At 39.8% G+C, this 14349-nt stretch overlaps 1 protein-coding gene across 2 annotated transcripts; it reads left to right on the forward strand.

The window, feature by feature from the left end:
- Window positions 1-544: 544 nt before the first annotated feature.
- On the forward strand, window positions 545-13490 carry UBXN2B (UBX domain protein 2B). Of its 2 annotated transcripts, XM_062501885.1 has the most exons (10): window positions 545-670; window positions 3097-3188; window positions 4738-4809; window positions 6235-6394; window positions 8455-8532; window positions 9863-9972; window positions 10446-10583; window positions 10714-10875; window positions 11725-11738; window positions 13010-13195. In XM_062501885.1, exons 1-10 carry the CDS (start codon window positions 545-547, stop codon window positions 13120-13122), a joined length of 1065 nt encoding a protein of 354 aa, XP_062357869.1. In that variant the 3' UTR covers window positions 13123-13195. The 2 variants fall into 2 exon arrangements, with proteins under 2 accessions (XP_062357869.1, XP_062357859.1); XM_062501875.1 differs by lacking the exon at window positions 11725-11738 and having other exon boundaries at window positions 13052-13490.
- Window positions 13491-14349: the final 859 nt, after the last annotated feature.

A 14349-nucleotide genomic window follows, 5' to 3' on the forward strand; every position in this document is an offset into this window, starting at 1 on the left:
AAGACATTGAAATGGGCTGCCCAGGGATGTGGCAGAATCACCGTCCCTGGAGGTATTTAAGGAAGGGCTGGATGGGGCACTCAGTGCCTTGATCTAGTTGATATGGTGGTGTTTGGTCATAGCTTGTACTAGATGATTTCAGAGGTCTGTTCCAGCCTAGTTGATTCTGTGATAGGTAATTCCGGCAGTGGGTGACCGCAACCACCAACTCTTTGACCACCGACTCCAAATGGACCCCAGACTCAAACAGAGGGAAGAACTGCACCTGCAGACTAAGCAGCATGAGAAGCAACACACACAGCCAGCAAGCAGGGCTTTGAGCAGTGGCAGACAAGCTACGCAGTTCGCCTCGAATGAATGCTGATGGCTTTGTTTGCACAAGTGCACAAGCACTGTAAGGCCCTGACGGTCGGGGTGCCGGCCTGCTCCTCCAGCGGGCCCGGGCCCGGCACGGCGGGCACCGCTCGGCCCCTCCCGTTGCCATGGCGGCCGCTCCGGCGGCGCGGGCCCCGCCCCGCCCGGCTCTCGCCACCGCCCCCACAAGATGGCGGACGGCGGGGCAGCGCCCGCGCAGCCGGACGGGGATGTGCCCGCGGCTCCGGCCGCCGGCGGCCGCAGGGATCGGCAGCCCCGGAGCGGCGGCCGCCCGCCCAGCGCCCGGGATTTGCAGGTGAGAGGGCGGAGGTGCCGCCCCGCTCCCAGGGCAGGGCAGGGCCGGGCGGAGCGCCGCGTCCCCTCGGGGGCGCCCCAGGCCTTCCCTTGGGCCCCCCCTGAGGAGAGCGGGCGGTGTGCGGGTCCCCGCCGGGGCTGCCCCGACGTGCCCTCTGAGCCCAGCCGGCTTTTCTTCCTTCAGCTCCCACGTCGCTCGTGAGGCTGGGAAGGGGAGGACGCCTCTGGAAGAGCACTAGGCCCTTTAGGAAACGGCGTGTGCTCAGTTCTCCGGGGAACGGGAAGGACTCTCCCGACACTTCACTAGTTGGGTTTTAACTGTCCGTGAATGCAGTGCCATTGCTTTTCCTGATTACTTGATAAGAATGTCTTATCCCGCATGAAAATGTCAGTCTCTGCAGATGTGATGTAAGACTAAGGACAAGATCTTTTCCCAGGTGTATGTGGGAAAAGTAGAATGTGATCGCAAATGTAATTCAACATTGGTACTTAAATGCTTAATTACAAACCCTTTTAGCAGGGTTCCTTTTTTTGCATGTGATTTGTCACTTTTTGAAGGTTCAAAATCTTTTAGCAAGAAATTGATTGGAAAACAGGTGAAACTTAGTAACTGAAACTGCCCCTGTTCTACTTAATTATTCATAATTAACAGAGAAAGATGGTTATAGTTTTTTTTCTTGATTACTGTTTGGAATTTTCATAGGTTCTTCTTAAGATTAGTTTTGCTGCAACCATAGGATGCTTTGAGTTGGAAGGGATCTTGCAGATCATCTAGTTCTAGCCTGTCTGCCATGGGCAGGGATGACTTCCAGTAGACCAGGCTGCTCAGAGCCCCATCCAACCTGGCCTTGGACACCCCCAGGAATAGGGCATTCACAGCTTCCCTGGGAAATCTGTTCCGATGCCTCACTAACCTCTGAGTAAAGAATTTCTTCCTAATACCTAATCTAAATCTCTCCTCTTGTAGTTTAAAACCATTCTGCCGTGTCCCATCAGTACCTGCCCGTGTAAGAAGTCGTTCTCCCTCTTTTTTTGTTGAGTTCCCTTTACGTACAGAAAGGCCTCAGTGAGATCTCTCTAGAGCCTTCTCTAACAGTGTTACTGATGTGTTGTTCTCTGGGATTGTTTTTTTTTATTGTTACAATATGTAACACTGATAAAGTCTGTCTTGATACCTTGGTTCATAAGGTCTTAGCTGAAGCAGACTGGCATTTTGGCTGGATACTTACCGATACAGTAAGTGTTAAACCCCAAGGAAGTACCTACTCTCCTGGGTCTGTGCTTGTTTTGTGGTGCCACAATATGAGACGGAGCATGGGGAAAGCACAAAAGCTGGCCATGCCCTTCTGTGCTCTCTCAGCATCCCTCAGTCCTTGGATTGGGATGGTACAGGGTATATTTTCTATGATTTACCCATCAGCTTTATGTATCTGAAACATATTTTCTACTATTCTCAGATGGAATAGAGGTCTTCAGCAGGCTTTTGGGCTCTCTTTTCTTAATTTAATTTTCTTAGTGGATATAATTCCTCATATTTAATTTTTCCCTGCAGAAAAATGCCTCATAATATTATCAAAACAACACAAATAATATGGGATTAATATTCTGTGCTCGTGCAGTGTGTTTTCAAGGACAGATGATGTTTCATTTTATTTTAATGTGTATCCCCTCTACATAAAACTGTAATGAAATTGTAGCCTAGTACCTTTTCTGGTGTGTATGATAAAATGCCAATGTCAGTCACATAGTGTGAGCAGAGTGGTTTGGGGACAAAACTAAGGATGATCTGACAAAGTAGAGTCTTATTCAGGACAAAAGAAAGATTGCTGAAATGACATTGCAGGTCCCTTGCATAACTTTCTAAGAATGAACTTGCCAGTGATATGGCAGCATTTTGGGAATCTTTGTGAAAAAGCTGTTGGGGTTTGTGTCAGTATTTGTGGAGAGATGTCTTGAATTCAAGCCAAGGTTGAATTTGTTCTTCATCCCAGTACAGGCTTTTTTGAATTACATTTTTTACAGTTCTATGTAAAATGTTTGCAAAATTTATTATTTTCTTCTATCAGAGGGTTAGGTTGCTGCTGTATTTCAGTTTGTTACCATTAAGATATTAAGCTGATGCTTAATACCTCTGTGTGTATTTACTCTTGTTACTCTGAATCTAATGTAAGTTTTACGTAGCCAGTGAAGCTGTGGAAACCAAAGGATAGCGGAGTACAAGTTCCAAGTCATAATGGCATTTAAACATTGTGTAGTTTGGGTTTTTATCATAAAGCACGAAGGAAATTGAATTTTAGTTTGGATTCCTCATGTTGATGTTTCTAATTTTCTGTAGAGATGCATATTTCATGTTAATTTTTGTCTTATTTCTATTCTAGATGTAGTTCTAGAGTTACAGACTTACAAAAAGAGTTCTGTTTCCTACAGCTGGCCTTGGCAGAGTTATATGAAGATGAAGCTAAAAGACAGTCATTGTATTCTGACAAGCCAACAGCTGCAAAGATCAGTAATCCAAAGGTGTCACAGAGGTAAGATGTGTTTTGTTTTTCTGACATGTGTGGATAGGTGTTTTATTAGCTCACAAAACTTTGTAATTCCTGCTTGACCCCCTTCTTGTATTAAAAGCAATCTATGGCAATTTATAATCAAAAATTGTGAATCCCTACCATAATGTGTTGTCTGTCTTCTCAGAATGCTTTTAAAATTTATTTAGGAGCCTTTTTACCAGTTGGTATTCCAGGTATTCCAAAACCCTTTAAACCCACTTCATGTGAGATGCTGTAAGCAAAATGCTGTGTTGCTTTTTTTTTTTTTTTTACACAGACATAATTTGGAAATCTGCTGTATCAGAAAATTACTGCAGTTCTTTGCTTCTTCAGAATTCATTAAACTGGCAGCTTGTGTGAAACGTGGCAAGTGAGCTGCTTTCAGTGTTGTATTTATGGCAATGCCTGATGAGACAAATAGTGATTCTAAAAATTATTAGTGAGTTCCTTAGTAGGTTCCTATGGGGTGACAGAAATAAGAAGGACATCTTAATGAATTTGTCTGGGTTGGGCAGGTGGAAGGAAAGATGCATATCTATATTTCAGTCCAGCTTTTGCTAAAACACTGCTAAACTGTAGTTCTTGCACTTCACATAACATTTGAAGATTCAGCATAGTCTTGGATTTTTTTGTAAAAGTATCAGTTTTTAATTCATTTTTAAAAAATAATTTAAAGAAAATAAATATTTATAAAACTACTGACAGTGATGTCATAACAAGTCTTGTATGTCACTTATTTTTGAATCACTGCCACCAATGTGGATCTCTATTAAAGAAAGTCAAGCAAAAGAAAAGATCTTAGTCACCAATTATGCTTCAAGTTCACTGCAAATGAACTTCAGGAGCTTTCTTCAGGAAGAGAGACTTCAGCAGAGTATGCAACACTTGGAAGTATGGGGGGGTTGAGGTTTTTTTGTTTCTTTCGATGAAACCACCTAAGGTGATTAACCAGCTACATAGAACTAAGTTTACAAACAAGTAAAGCAAACCACTCCATTTACCAATACATCTCATTAAGTTATAACTTCCCACTCCCAGCCAAAGGAAAAGCTGCAATACAGTATCTCGAATTCTTCAGTGATAGATGGCAAATACTTGTTATTTGTTGGTAGTCCTACTGGAATCTGTGTGAGAAGGAGGTTAATAAGTGACTTCAGTTTACTCTCAGATGAGAGCAGTGCATTAATTGCATGGAAACAGTGCTCTTCTTCTATGCTATAAAAAATAGTTCTGTTAAAATAGACCTATAGTGACCATCCTGTCCAACTGTTAATTCAAAATGCCTCTGCCATACATGTGCCCTTTCCTCCTTGTTCACTCAGAAGCATTCCTGGCCGTGTACTTCAGCAAAAAAAACCCCAAACCAAAACAAACCCAAAAAACCAAGCAACCAAACAAAACCCCAAAAAACAGAAAACACAACTCGATATTCTTAGTTTTTGAAAAAGAAGAAGTTTCAGAAGCTAAATACTAAGTTTATGTGCCTGTCATAGTCAAATGTTTTCTTTTATTCTCTTGGCAGTCTTAAACTGGATTCACTTAAAAGGCTGAGAAAACCGGAGAGAAGCATGAGTGATGACAAAGAAAACCAAAGGTATTTTTAAAGCAAAACAAAAAAATAATTTAGCAATTGTGGAAGTAATTGGGGTTTGTGTCGCATTCACACTTTGTTCCCTCATGTTCTTTCAAAATGCGTGTGAGCTAGGTCTGTGCTGCAAAGAGCTTGGGAACTTATTAGAGTGCTAACTGGACACTGTTGTTGTAAAATTATATTTAGCAGAATCTGGCTGGAGTGGTGTAGGACCTGTAGATGTCTTAACCTGTATGGTTGTAAAGGTTGTAACTTACACTTGTACTTCAAAACTTTTTTTCTCTTTCTGATTATCTTGAATTTTTCTGTGAATCTATTGCTCAAATATGAGTACTTCCTTTCTTGAATACAAATTCTGTTAAGAATTCTTGTTTCATATCCTTACCACTATCATTCTTTTAAATCTAATAATTAAAGATTTTCCATATAAATGGTAGTTGGGGTATTAAACACAGATTTATGTACAAAGGAGACACGTTATTCAGGGATTGACAATTATGTGACATTATTAAAACATTGTGATTGTACAGTACCCTCATACCCAATACTCTCTTCTGGTAATTTTAAAATATGATGGAATCAACACATTGTGAAGGCATTGGTCTGAGAGACAGTTTCACATGGATTAATTGATTTGCCAATTATTAGTTATTAATTCTTCCTGTAATCAAAAGTGAAACATTCAAGTTTGCCAGATTTTGATTTGCATACAGATTTTTTTACAGCATCAATTCCAATAGTTTTTAGAGATAATTGTCGAGGAATATCTTGATCTTCATTATCAAACAGATACAGTGTTGAACTGAATTATTTGTTGTTTAACATTTTGTCTTCAAGAGCTTATAATGATGCTGTGAAGGAAAAAAATCCACAAATTAGTTTTCACAATAATTTCTGCAGGTTTTAAAATGCCTTGAAAAATTGATTATAGTTATTAAAAAATTTCCATTTCTTATACTGTTGGGAATGGAAGTATGCTAGACCTTTGAATTTATAAAATCAAATTGTGGCACTGTTCAGGTTTTCCAAGAACAGTTTTATATTTGTTCTGCTAAGGTGGTGTTAGCTGTGAATTTATAGTCCTATGCACAAGGACACCCCTGAGGAAATCAGTCTTTCTGGGTGTAGGTGACAGCCATATGAGATGCCCAGCTCCATCAGGACTGTGCTCACTTAAAACTTAAGGCCTTCCCTTTGATCTTTGGGATCTGTTCCAGAAGGCATTTTGCTTCTTTGTTAGTCAAATCTCTTTGGTATAGTGTTGCTTATATTGCTGAGGTCAGAACCAAGTGAAACATGTATCAGGAAGACAAGGTTTTGTGCCAGATTTTTTTCTTTGTTTATTAGGTTTTTTTCTTTTGATGGAAAGAGGAAAAACTGTGCTTGTTATTTAAACCATTGTTGCTTATGTGCATTACTACTCTAAAGATTTTATTCAGGTGACTCAGAATATAGAGGATTACAGATTTCTGGGGCTTCTAATAATCCGAGTAAAATTGTTGCCGAGCTCTTCAAGGAAGCAAAAGAACACGGAGCTGTCCCATTAGATGAAGCCTCAAGAGCATCTGGTGATTTCAGTAAAGCCAAGGTAAAAGTTTAGAAGTGTGGTGATCTCTCTTTACGTTTGTGTCTCTGAAATTCATCAAACCACAGGAGAAGTACCACTTTCTGTGATTTGAAAATGGCAAATTTGCTCAACACAGTTTTATATTGTCTGTGTTCAAACAGCTTGCTTGTCCTAGTTTGAAAGACAGGTGTTTGCTAAGGAAAGCAGAAGCCTCCCTTTGAACTGAAAAATGTGATCCTTCCTTCCTACAGATTATTATGATTTTGAAATTAAGGGAGCTCTCAGGCAAAGATATGGGGGTAGGAATAAGTTCTTTACTAATATAACTAACAAGACAAACAAGAACATCAACAGCTATGAAATTACCCACAAACAGAACAGTAACTCAGTCCCAGTGTTTTTTGGCTGCAGGCACCTTTTCCCTGAGCTGCAGTTCCCGGTGCTGGGGGCGGGCGGGTCCCGCAGAGCTGCAGGAGGGCTGGGGGTGGTGGCAGAGCTGTCCCAGGGGGAGAGAGAGATGGAGAGAGAGCCCTCTGCTCACGGTGTGGGTCCTGCTGCTTAGCAGAGTGCTGGATGAAGGCAGGTTACAGCGAGAAGACAGCAGGGCAGGGTCTGACAGCAGTGAGGATGGCTCCCGGCGCTGGGATGGCAGGGATGGGACACAGGCAGCGATTGTCCTTCTCGTCCGAACTCCGCGGGGGAAATGGGACCGAGCCAGAGCCTTCCGTCTGCTCTTCTGGCTGTTTGAATCTCGTGGGGTTTCCCTCCTCTCTCCCCTCCCCCTTGTCACCAGGGCCCAGTCAACAGGTATCTTAGCATGACAATGGGGAAAATTCCACAGAGGGAAAAGGGAAAGAGCCAACCCCCAACATTGCTCTAGAATATAAAGAACTGACTCAATTTCAGAGGAAATAATTAGAAATCATAGTGAACTGGAATAATGTGCTTTTTTTAAAATTACAATTGATTTAATAAGAAACCAGACTAAATTTGCATCCCAAAGTTTACCCAAAACCTTTGCATCCCAAATCTTAGAATTGCTCCTAGAGAGTTGTGGTCAACAGTTCAGTGTCCAGATGGAGGTTAGTGACAAGGTATCTGCAGAGGGACCAGTGCTATTTAATGTCTTCATCAGTAACACAGACAGTGGGGTCGAGCACACCCTTAGCAAGTCTGCAGGTGACACCAGGCTGAGTGTTGCAATTGAAGTGCCTGAGGTCTTGGATGCCATCCAGAGAGATCTGGATAAGCTTAAGAAGTGGGCTCATGGGAACCTCATGAGGTCAACAAAGCCAGATGCAGGAAAGCCAGACATGTCCTTGGGCTGCATCACAAGAGGCATGGGCATCAGGGTGAGAAGGGGAATGCTGCCCCTCTATTCCACTCTGGTGAAAGCCTGCGTGGAGTGATATATCCAGCTCTGGTATCCACAGCACAAGAGGGCCATATGGACGTGTTAGAGCGAGTCCAGAGGAAAGCCACAAAAATAATCAGAGGGATGGAGCAGCTCTCCTATGAGGAAAGGCTACGAGAGTTGGGGTTGTTCAGCCTGGAGGAGACAAAGGTCTGGGAAGACCTTATTGCAGCCTTCCAGGATTAAAGGGAGATCTATGAGAAAGATGGGGATAGACTTTTTAGCAGGCCCTGTTTTGGTAGGACAAGGGGTAAAGGTTTTAGACTAAAAGAGGGTAGATTCACACTAGGTATATGAGAGACATTTTTTACAATGAGTGTGGTAAAACACTGGAACAGGTTGCTCAGGGAGGTGATGCATGCACCATTCCTGGAAACATTCAAGTTTGTAACCTTTAAAGATCTCTTCCAGCCTGAAGTATTCTATGAGTCATATGTTTGGAAGTGTATAGAGCAGTAGCTGAAATGTGTCACAAAGTTTCTTAGCCTATGTCTGCTAGATGGAATTTTCCACTTTGAAAATACATGATAGAACAGTATTTGCTTTTTATCACAGAAGCAAGCTTGTGGATGGCTTTTTACCTTTTCCTTTTTTTTTTTAACTAGGTAAGAATTTTAATTAACTGTTTCAGGTAATTATTTTGTAAACCTTTCTTTGTTTTTTTCAGTCATTTTCTGGTGGTGGATACAGATTGGGTGACTCATCACAAAAACACTCTGAATACATATATGGAGAAAATCAGGATGTAAGTAAAATTCATAGCAGAAAGCAAAACCTCCAACAGAGGCCTGCTTAATTGTGTTTACAGCTTGAAATGCCAGTATTGTTGTAACTATTTTTATGAGGAAAAAATAGTATCTGAATATTAGCTACATGTTCAGTAGAAATTGTTCAAGTTTCAGAAGAGATGTTTATTGTATACCCCTGAGGCCTCCATTGTGGAACTGTCAGATGTAAATTCCTTTAAAATTCTTAGCACACCTCCTTTTCAGTTACTTTCTACCAGGTGTTGTCCTGGATTCTCTTAGCTATGCTAATATTTTAATCTTTTTAGGGATTTGCTCTTGTAACTTGCAAAGCAGCCATCTCAAGCTGGAGGGCATGGATGTATTCTAGGGAAGGTGAAGCAGCAGGTTAAAGGCCCTTTCTTTCCTATCACTTGAAAAGCATGATGGGAAGGAGAGGGTGGGGAGAAACGAAGTTCTCTGTACTTTGCTATTTTTGTGAATGGCTAAAGCAGATTTTCAGCTTGTCTAGAAGCAAATACTAAGGCCGAAGGATGTGGTTCTGGCTAGAGGGTGCTGTCGTGCCACACAAGGAGCTGCTGCCTTCTAGTCTTCAGTAATCCTACTCCAAGTAACAGCCAGCTGTACCCAACCACAATCTTGTTGGAGTGGGCTTTCCATAACTGGGAGCAAAAATAGTTTTCTAAGGCAGTTATACTGGCTGGAGAAGCCTAGTTTTGCTGGACGGCAAAGCACTTAGAAGGAGAAGAGGTGCAGGTCTTGAATCTGGAAGGCCCTGGCTGGACCTTTTGTGTAGTATGTAGCAAAATAAGAAGGGTGCAAAGGAGTCTGGTTTCCAGGATTCTTAGCATTTGAACTGAATGGAGCTATGAAACTTTCAGCTTTGTTGGAACTCAGCATGTAATAGTTTGAGGAAAGTGTAGGTTTTGCTGCAACTGATGTATCAGAAGTGATTTGTAATTTTATGGGTTAATTTCTTAACTTCTCAAAAAAAATGTTCACTGCTTTTGAAAGTAATTGGAACACTAAAGATCACTCCCACCTTCACTGTATCATACTTTATGTCATGGATAGCAGTTTTAAGAGATTCTTTTTCTTGAGGTAGGAAAGTGGTCTAGAGGAAGATAGTAGTCTATAACTACTGGGCTTTTTCAAAAATAGCAATGACAGTTACAGTGCAATGTATTGTTCTTATTTTGTCATTTGCCTTCTTGTTTGTGGTCTTGTACAAAATCTGTTTAGTATAGATCAACATTTCTATAACTAGTCTGTATGAAATTGTACTGCCTTGTCTTTCTTCAGTCTATTTTTACTTGTTTTGCTTCACAGGTTCAAATTTTGCTGAAACTGTGGAGGAATGGATTCAGTTTAGATGATGGCGAGTTGAGATCCTATTCAGATCCAACAAATGCCCAATTTCTTGAGTCTGTTAAAAGAGGGTAAGTTAAAATGGCAACTTTTTTGAGGTACGTCTTTGAAACAAAGAAAAATCTATTCTCCACACACTTATTAAAACTTCCGGACTTTTTTTTTGCCTGAAACTTTAAAATATAGTCTGTATTTGTCACCAGATGCATGAGACATTTAAAAATTTGGAATACTTTGGTTCCTTTAATGGTTTAACTCTGAATGGTACTTGTTGCCACAGGTTTTATATTGACATTTTTTTTCCTAGCTCGTTCTTTGATTCAGCTAGATTCAGTATAGTCTACATTTTGACTGTTAGTTCACTGAATTTTTTTTCTTACTTTAGGATGAAATCAATTCATAAAACAATTGAAAGTGACTTTCAAAGTATACGTAATGTTAGTATTGACTTATACTGTGCATGTACTTTTAGAATTATTTCTTTTTGCAGTTCAAAATATGATTGAAAGTGTAATTATTGTAATGTATTATTTTTGTAATTAAGGGAAATTCCTTTGGAACTGCAGCGACTTGTTCATGGTGGCCAGGTAAATTTGGATATGGAAGATCACCAGGAACAGGAATATGTGAAGCCCAGACTGAGATTCAAAGCTTTCAGTGGCGAAGGTCAAAAACTTGGAAGGTGAAAAAAGCTAGATCTGTTCTGTGCTCTGTATTCATATGCTGTGTCATTCCTGTGACTGAAAATTTCAGATTACTTTGTCATGGTTCCATTAGTAACATCTGATTTGGTTTTTTCTCCAATCCTATAGCCTTACACCTGAAATAGTCAGCACACCTTCTTCCCCGGAGGAGGAGGAGAAATCCATTCTTAATTCACCTGTTCTGATTGATGATTCCATGCCAGCAACTAAAATTCAAATCAGATTAGCAGATGGAAGCCGGTTAATACAAAGATTCAATCAAACACACAGGTAAATTGATTCTGCATCAATGCAAGTAAAAGTAACTATTTCAATAAGTTTGTGTTTTGTCATGAAATGAGTCTCAGCAAGACGTCAAAAAGGGGGAAATAGCAGCCTTGCTGAAATGTACAGGTCTGTGTCACTTTCATGACATGGATATATGATAAACTGACTGTCAAAAATTCTGTACTTGGAAACACAATGTATCTGATAACTGCAATTTCTGTACAAACTTTTATAACCAATTATGTCCTTTGTTTTTGTTTTTTTTTTTTTTTTAAAGGTCATATTAGCAGCCATAACTGTTCCCAGGACAGCTGAAATCTGTATAGCCCCACTATGCAGTCATCCCAGCTCTGGGCCCTCCTTGGGAGGACCAGGTGGATAACTTGAGAAACACTGTGAAAGTGCTTTATTGCTATGTGTGGAGTATAGTCTCAATTGGAATATTGTCCACACTATGGGCAGAGAAATCCTGTGGCCCATATTCAAGAATTTCAGCTTTCTACCTTGTTATACTTGAGGTGGTGACAAAACATGACGTGGGCTGTAAGTGTAGACTGCAGCCCATATGCAGAAAGGTGTATAGACACTTCATGCTCATTGACAATTCCAGCATATGGGTGGACATAATACTGAGAACCAACTTCTGTTTTGGATGGTCATCTCCTAAGAATTGGCAGTGTGTGAACTTGATAGAGGTTTTAGATTTTTTAGTAGCTTTGCTGATTAGAGCTTGGCACCAATTTTGTTGATGTTGGGGCAGTGCCACAAGCGGTGTTGGCCAACCCCATGAGGTTATGTTAGTGCAAGGTTCTGCAAAGCTCTGCTCTCCCCTGCTGCGAGATATTTGGGCAGAGATTTGGGAAGCAGTTCCACCCGTGCTTAAGCCCTGTTAAAGCCAGCCTTAATTTGAAATATGTACAGTTGTGTTAGAACATGGCTGCAGCTTGAATCCTGACTTGGAGATGGCGTTAGCATGTTCCCAATTCCATCTTAATATTGTTACGTGGAGAACTCATCTGTTTCCATTTTTTCCTCCCGGCTCAGAACAAGGACAAAGTGTAGCTTTCTTTACCTGACAGTATAGGCAGAGCACAGTGAGGAAATTTTAGCTGAGATGCCAGTAAGGAGGAAGAGACATCAGTATTTTTTGATAGTTCAGATCAGATAATATCCTGAGATCCTGGTACCCTTAGAGTACAGGCTGGATCCTTTCTTCACAGCCTCTGCTGAGACGTGACAAGAGACGTGACTGAGACTGTGGGGCTTATTGGGAGCCTCTGTAGCTGAGTTGTGTCTTCTTCTGTCTGCATGGAAGGGTAGAAGTGGTCAACTTGCCAGTAATGTCAACACAATCGAGGTTGTTACAGATAGGAGCTTGTTTAATTATTATTAACTTTTTCTTCACTGTGAATCTTTATAATTATCTTTATATATGATCAAAATCAGCTGCTAAAGTGTGTTACTTATGTCGTAGGCCTTGAAGACTGATAGAAAGCTGAAATCCCTGCTTATTTGGCTACAGTAAATTTGCCAACTTATTAATTACAAAAGATCTTCACAGATTTATTCTCAGCTTAATGTCTTGATAGAAAAACCTCAAATTTCAGGATTTTATCTCTAAAATTCTATTTTTTAATCCATGTCTCATAAAATTAAATTATTCTTGTTATACTGCTTATGTGACTGTTTTATTAACTCCTGTTCAGAAGTTCACTGCCAGGTGAAAGTAGGGGAAACCTCTTTCAATTGAAGTAAATTAATAATTCCTCTCTGCTTTCTCTTCACTGTGACCATATATTTTAAGATTCTTTCTTCCATTAATAATTTCACCTTTTTGGATTATGCTAATATTAATAATGAAACTTTTGACAATGATGTTGAAATTACTTGACTTCCTGTGTTAGGTATCAATATACTTCCATGTTACAAACTTTGTTTCTGTTATTTAAGAAAACAAGCAACATTCACTATAATTTTTCAGGGTTTTTTTTTAATGCAAGAACCAAAGAATTGTAGGCTACAATCATTAGTCACCTGGATCAAAGAGAAATGTGAAATCTAGAACTTACTTAGTGGTTTAGTCTGCTTGATGGTTTTGTGTTCTCTGATCATCTTAATGTTCAGAGATATATGTCAGATGGAATCATAGAGAGTTTTCATGTCCATATCCCTTTCACAGGATTAAGCATATTCGAGATTTCATTATCCAGTCCCGTCCGGCTTTTGCAACAACGGATTTTGTACTTGTGACTACCTTTCCAAATAAAGAGCTTACAGATGAAAGCCTGACACTACAAGAAGCAGATATACTTAACACTGTGATTCTTCAGCAATTAAAGTAATCTTGTGGTTGTTGTACAGTATAGGGACCCTGCTGTACTGTCATACAGTATGTTTCCAACAGATGAAAGAAAGGTGATATCAGTGTCTTTTTATTTCTTCTTTTCCAGGGATCATATTTTTGGATTTCATGTCTTCCAGCTATAACATATCCAACTTCTTTATTTCAATTTCTCAGCATTATTCAGCCTTTTTTCAGTGTTAAGGTTCTGTATGTTAGAATGTTTCAAACCACATCTTATACTAAATGTGAAATGAGATAGGACTTTATGACTCATTGTTTTGAGGGGGGTGGGGAAAAGAGCATTTTTCTGAAGGGGACATTATCTTTCATACAGTTGGTAAGATTTGCACTATGGAAATGTTCTATGCTGCATTGACAAACAGCCATTTGAAAACTTAGACTGTAGGTTATGTTTACCTTGCAAATTGTATTAATATTAAGGTGTTCTTTTTTAATAGGTTTACAGATAATTAATGCCCTAATATAATTTTTGTAAGTTCTATTTTCAGTGTTTTGTGGTGTAGTATAATATTTATATTCCAGTTTTCATGTCATTTTCTTTGTATTGTTGCTCTTACGAGTGTATCAGTTCAGGAGATGCAAACCTCAGCTGTTGCAGACTATAATAGAATGTTCTTACTTGTATTCTAGTTGTAGTACTTGTGATGAAAATAAATATGATTTTTTTTTTTCTTGAAAGTTAGAGAAATCTGAGAGAACACTATCATCTTGGGGAAGTCATGTGATTTAGAGGAGGCCTGTGGTTATTTTGAATCTGAATATGCAGTTGGACCCTGGGCAGCAACATGATTCTTTACACAAACAGTTACTTAAACAACCCCAGCAAAAACACAGAACTGGTCTACTTTTGTGCATGCAAGTGATAGCTTAAAAATTTTAATCGGTCATGTATTTTTGACCTGAATTTCAGTTGTTTATATTTGGAATTTTGACCTAGGGCATTTTGTAGTTTTCCCTGGGGATTTGGTTGTGCAGCTTTCAAACTATGCTTGTTTGGAAGCTGTGTAATTAAACCCCTTCATTTTTGAAATTATGTATTTTTTCAAGAACTTTGCCCCAACCATGCAGTAAGCAGTTAGGAGTCTTATGGTGGGGGAAACTGACTACTGTGC

This window comes from Cinclus cinclus, chromosome 1, assembly GCF_963662255.1.
Source record: "Cinclus cinclus chromosome 1, bCinCin1.1, whole genome shotgun sequence".
NCBI lineage: Eukaryota > Metazoa > Chordata > Aves > Passeriformes > Cinclidae > Cinclus > Cinclus cinclus.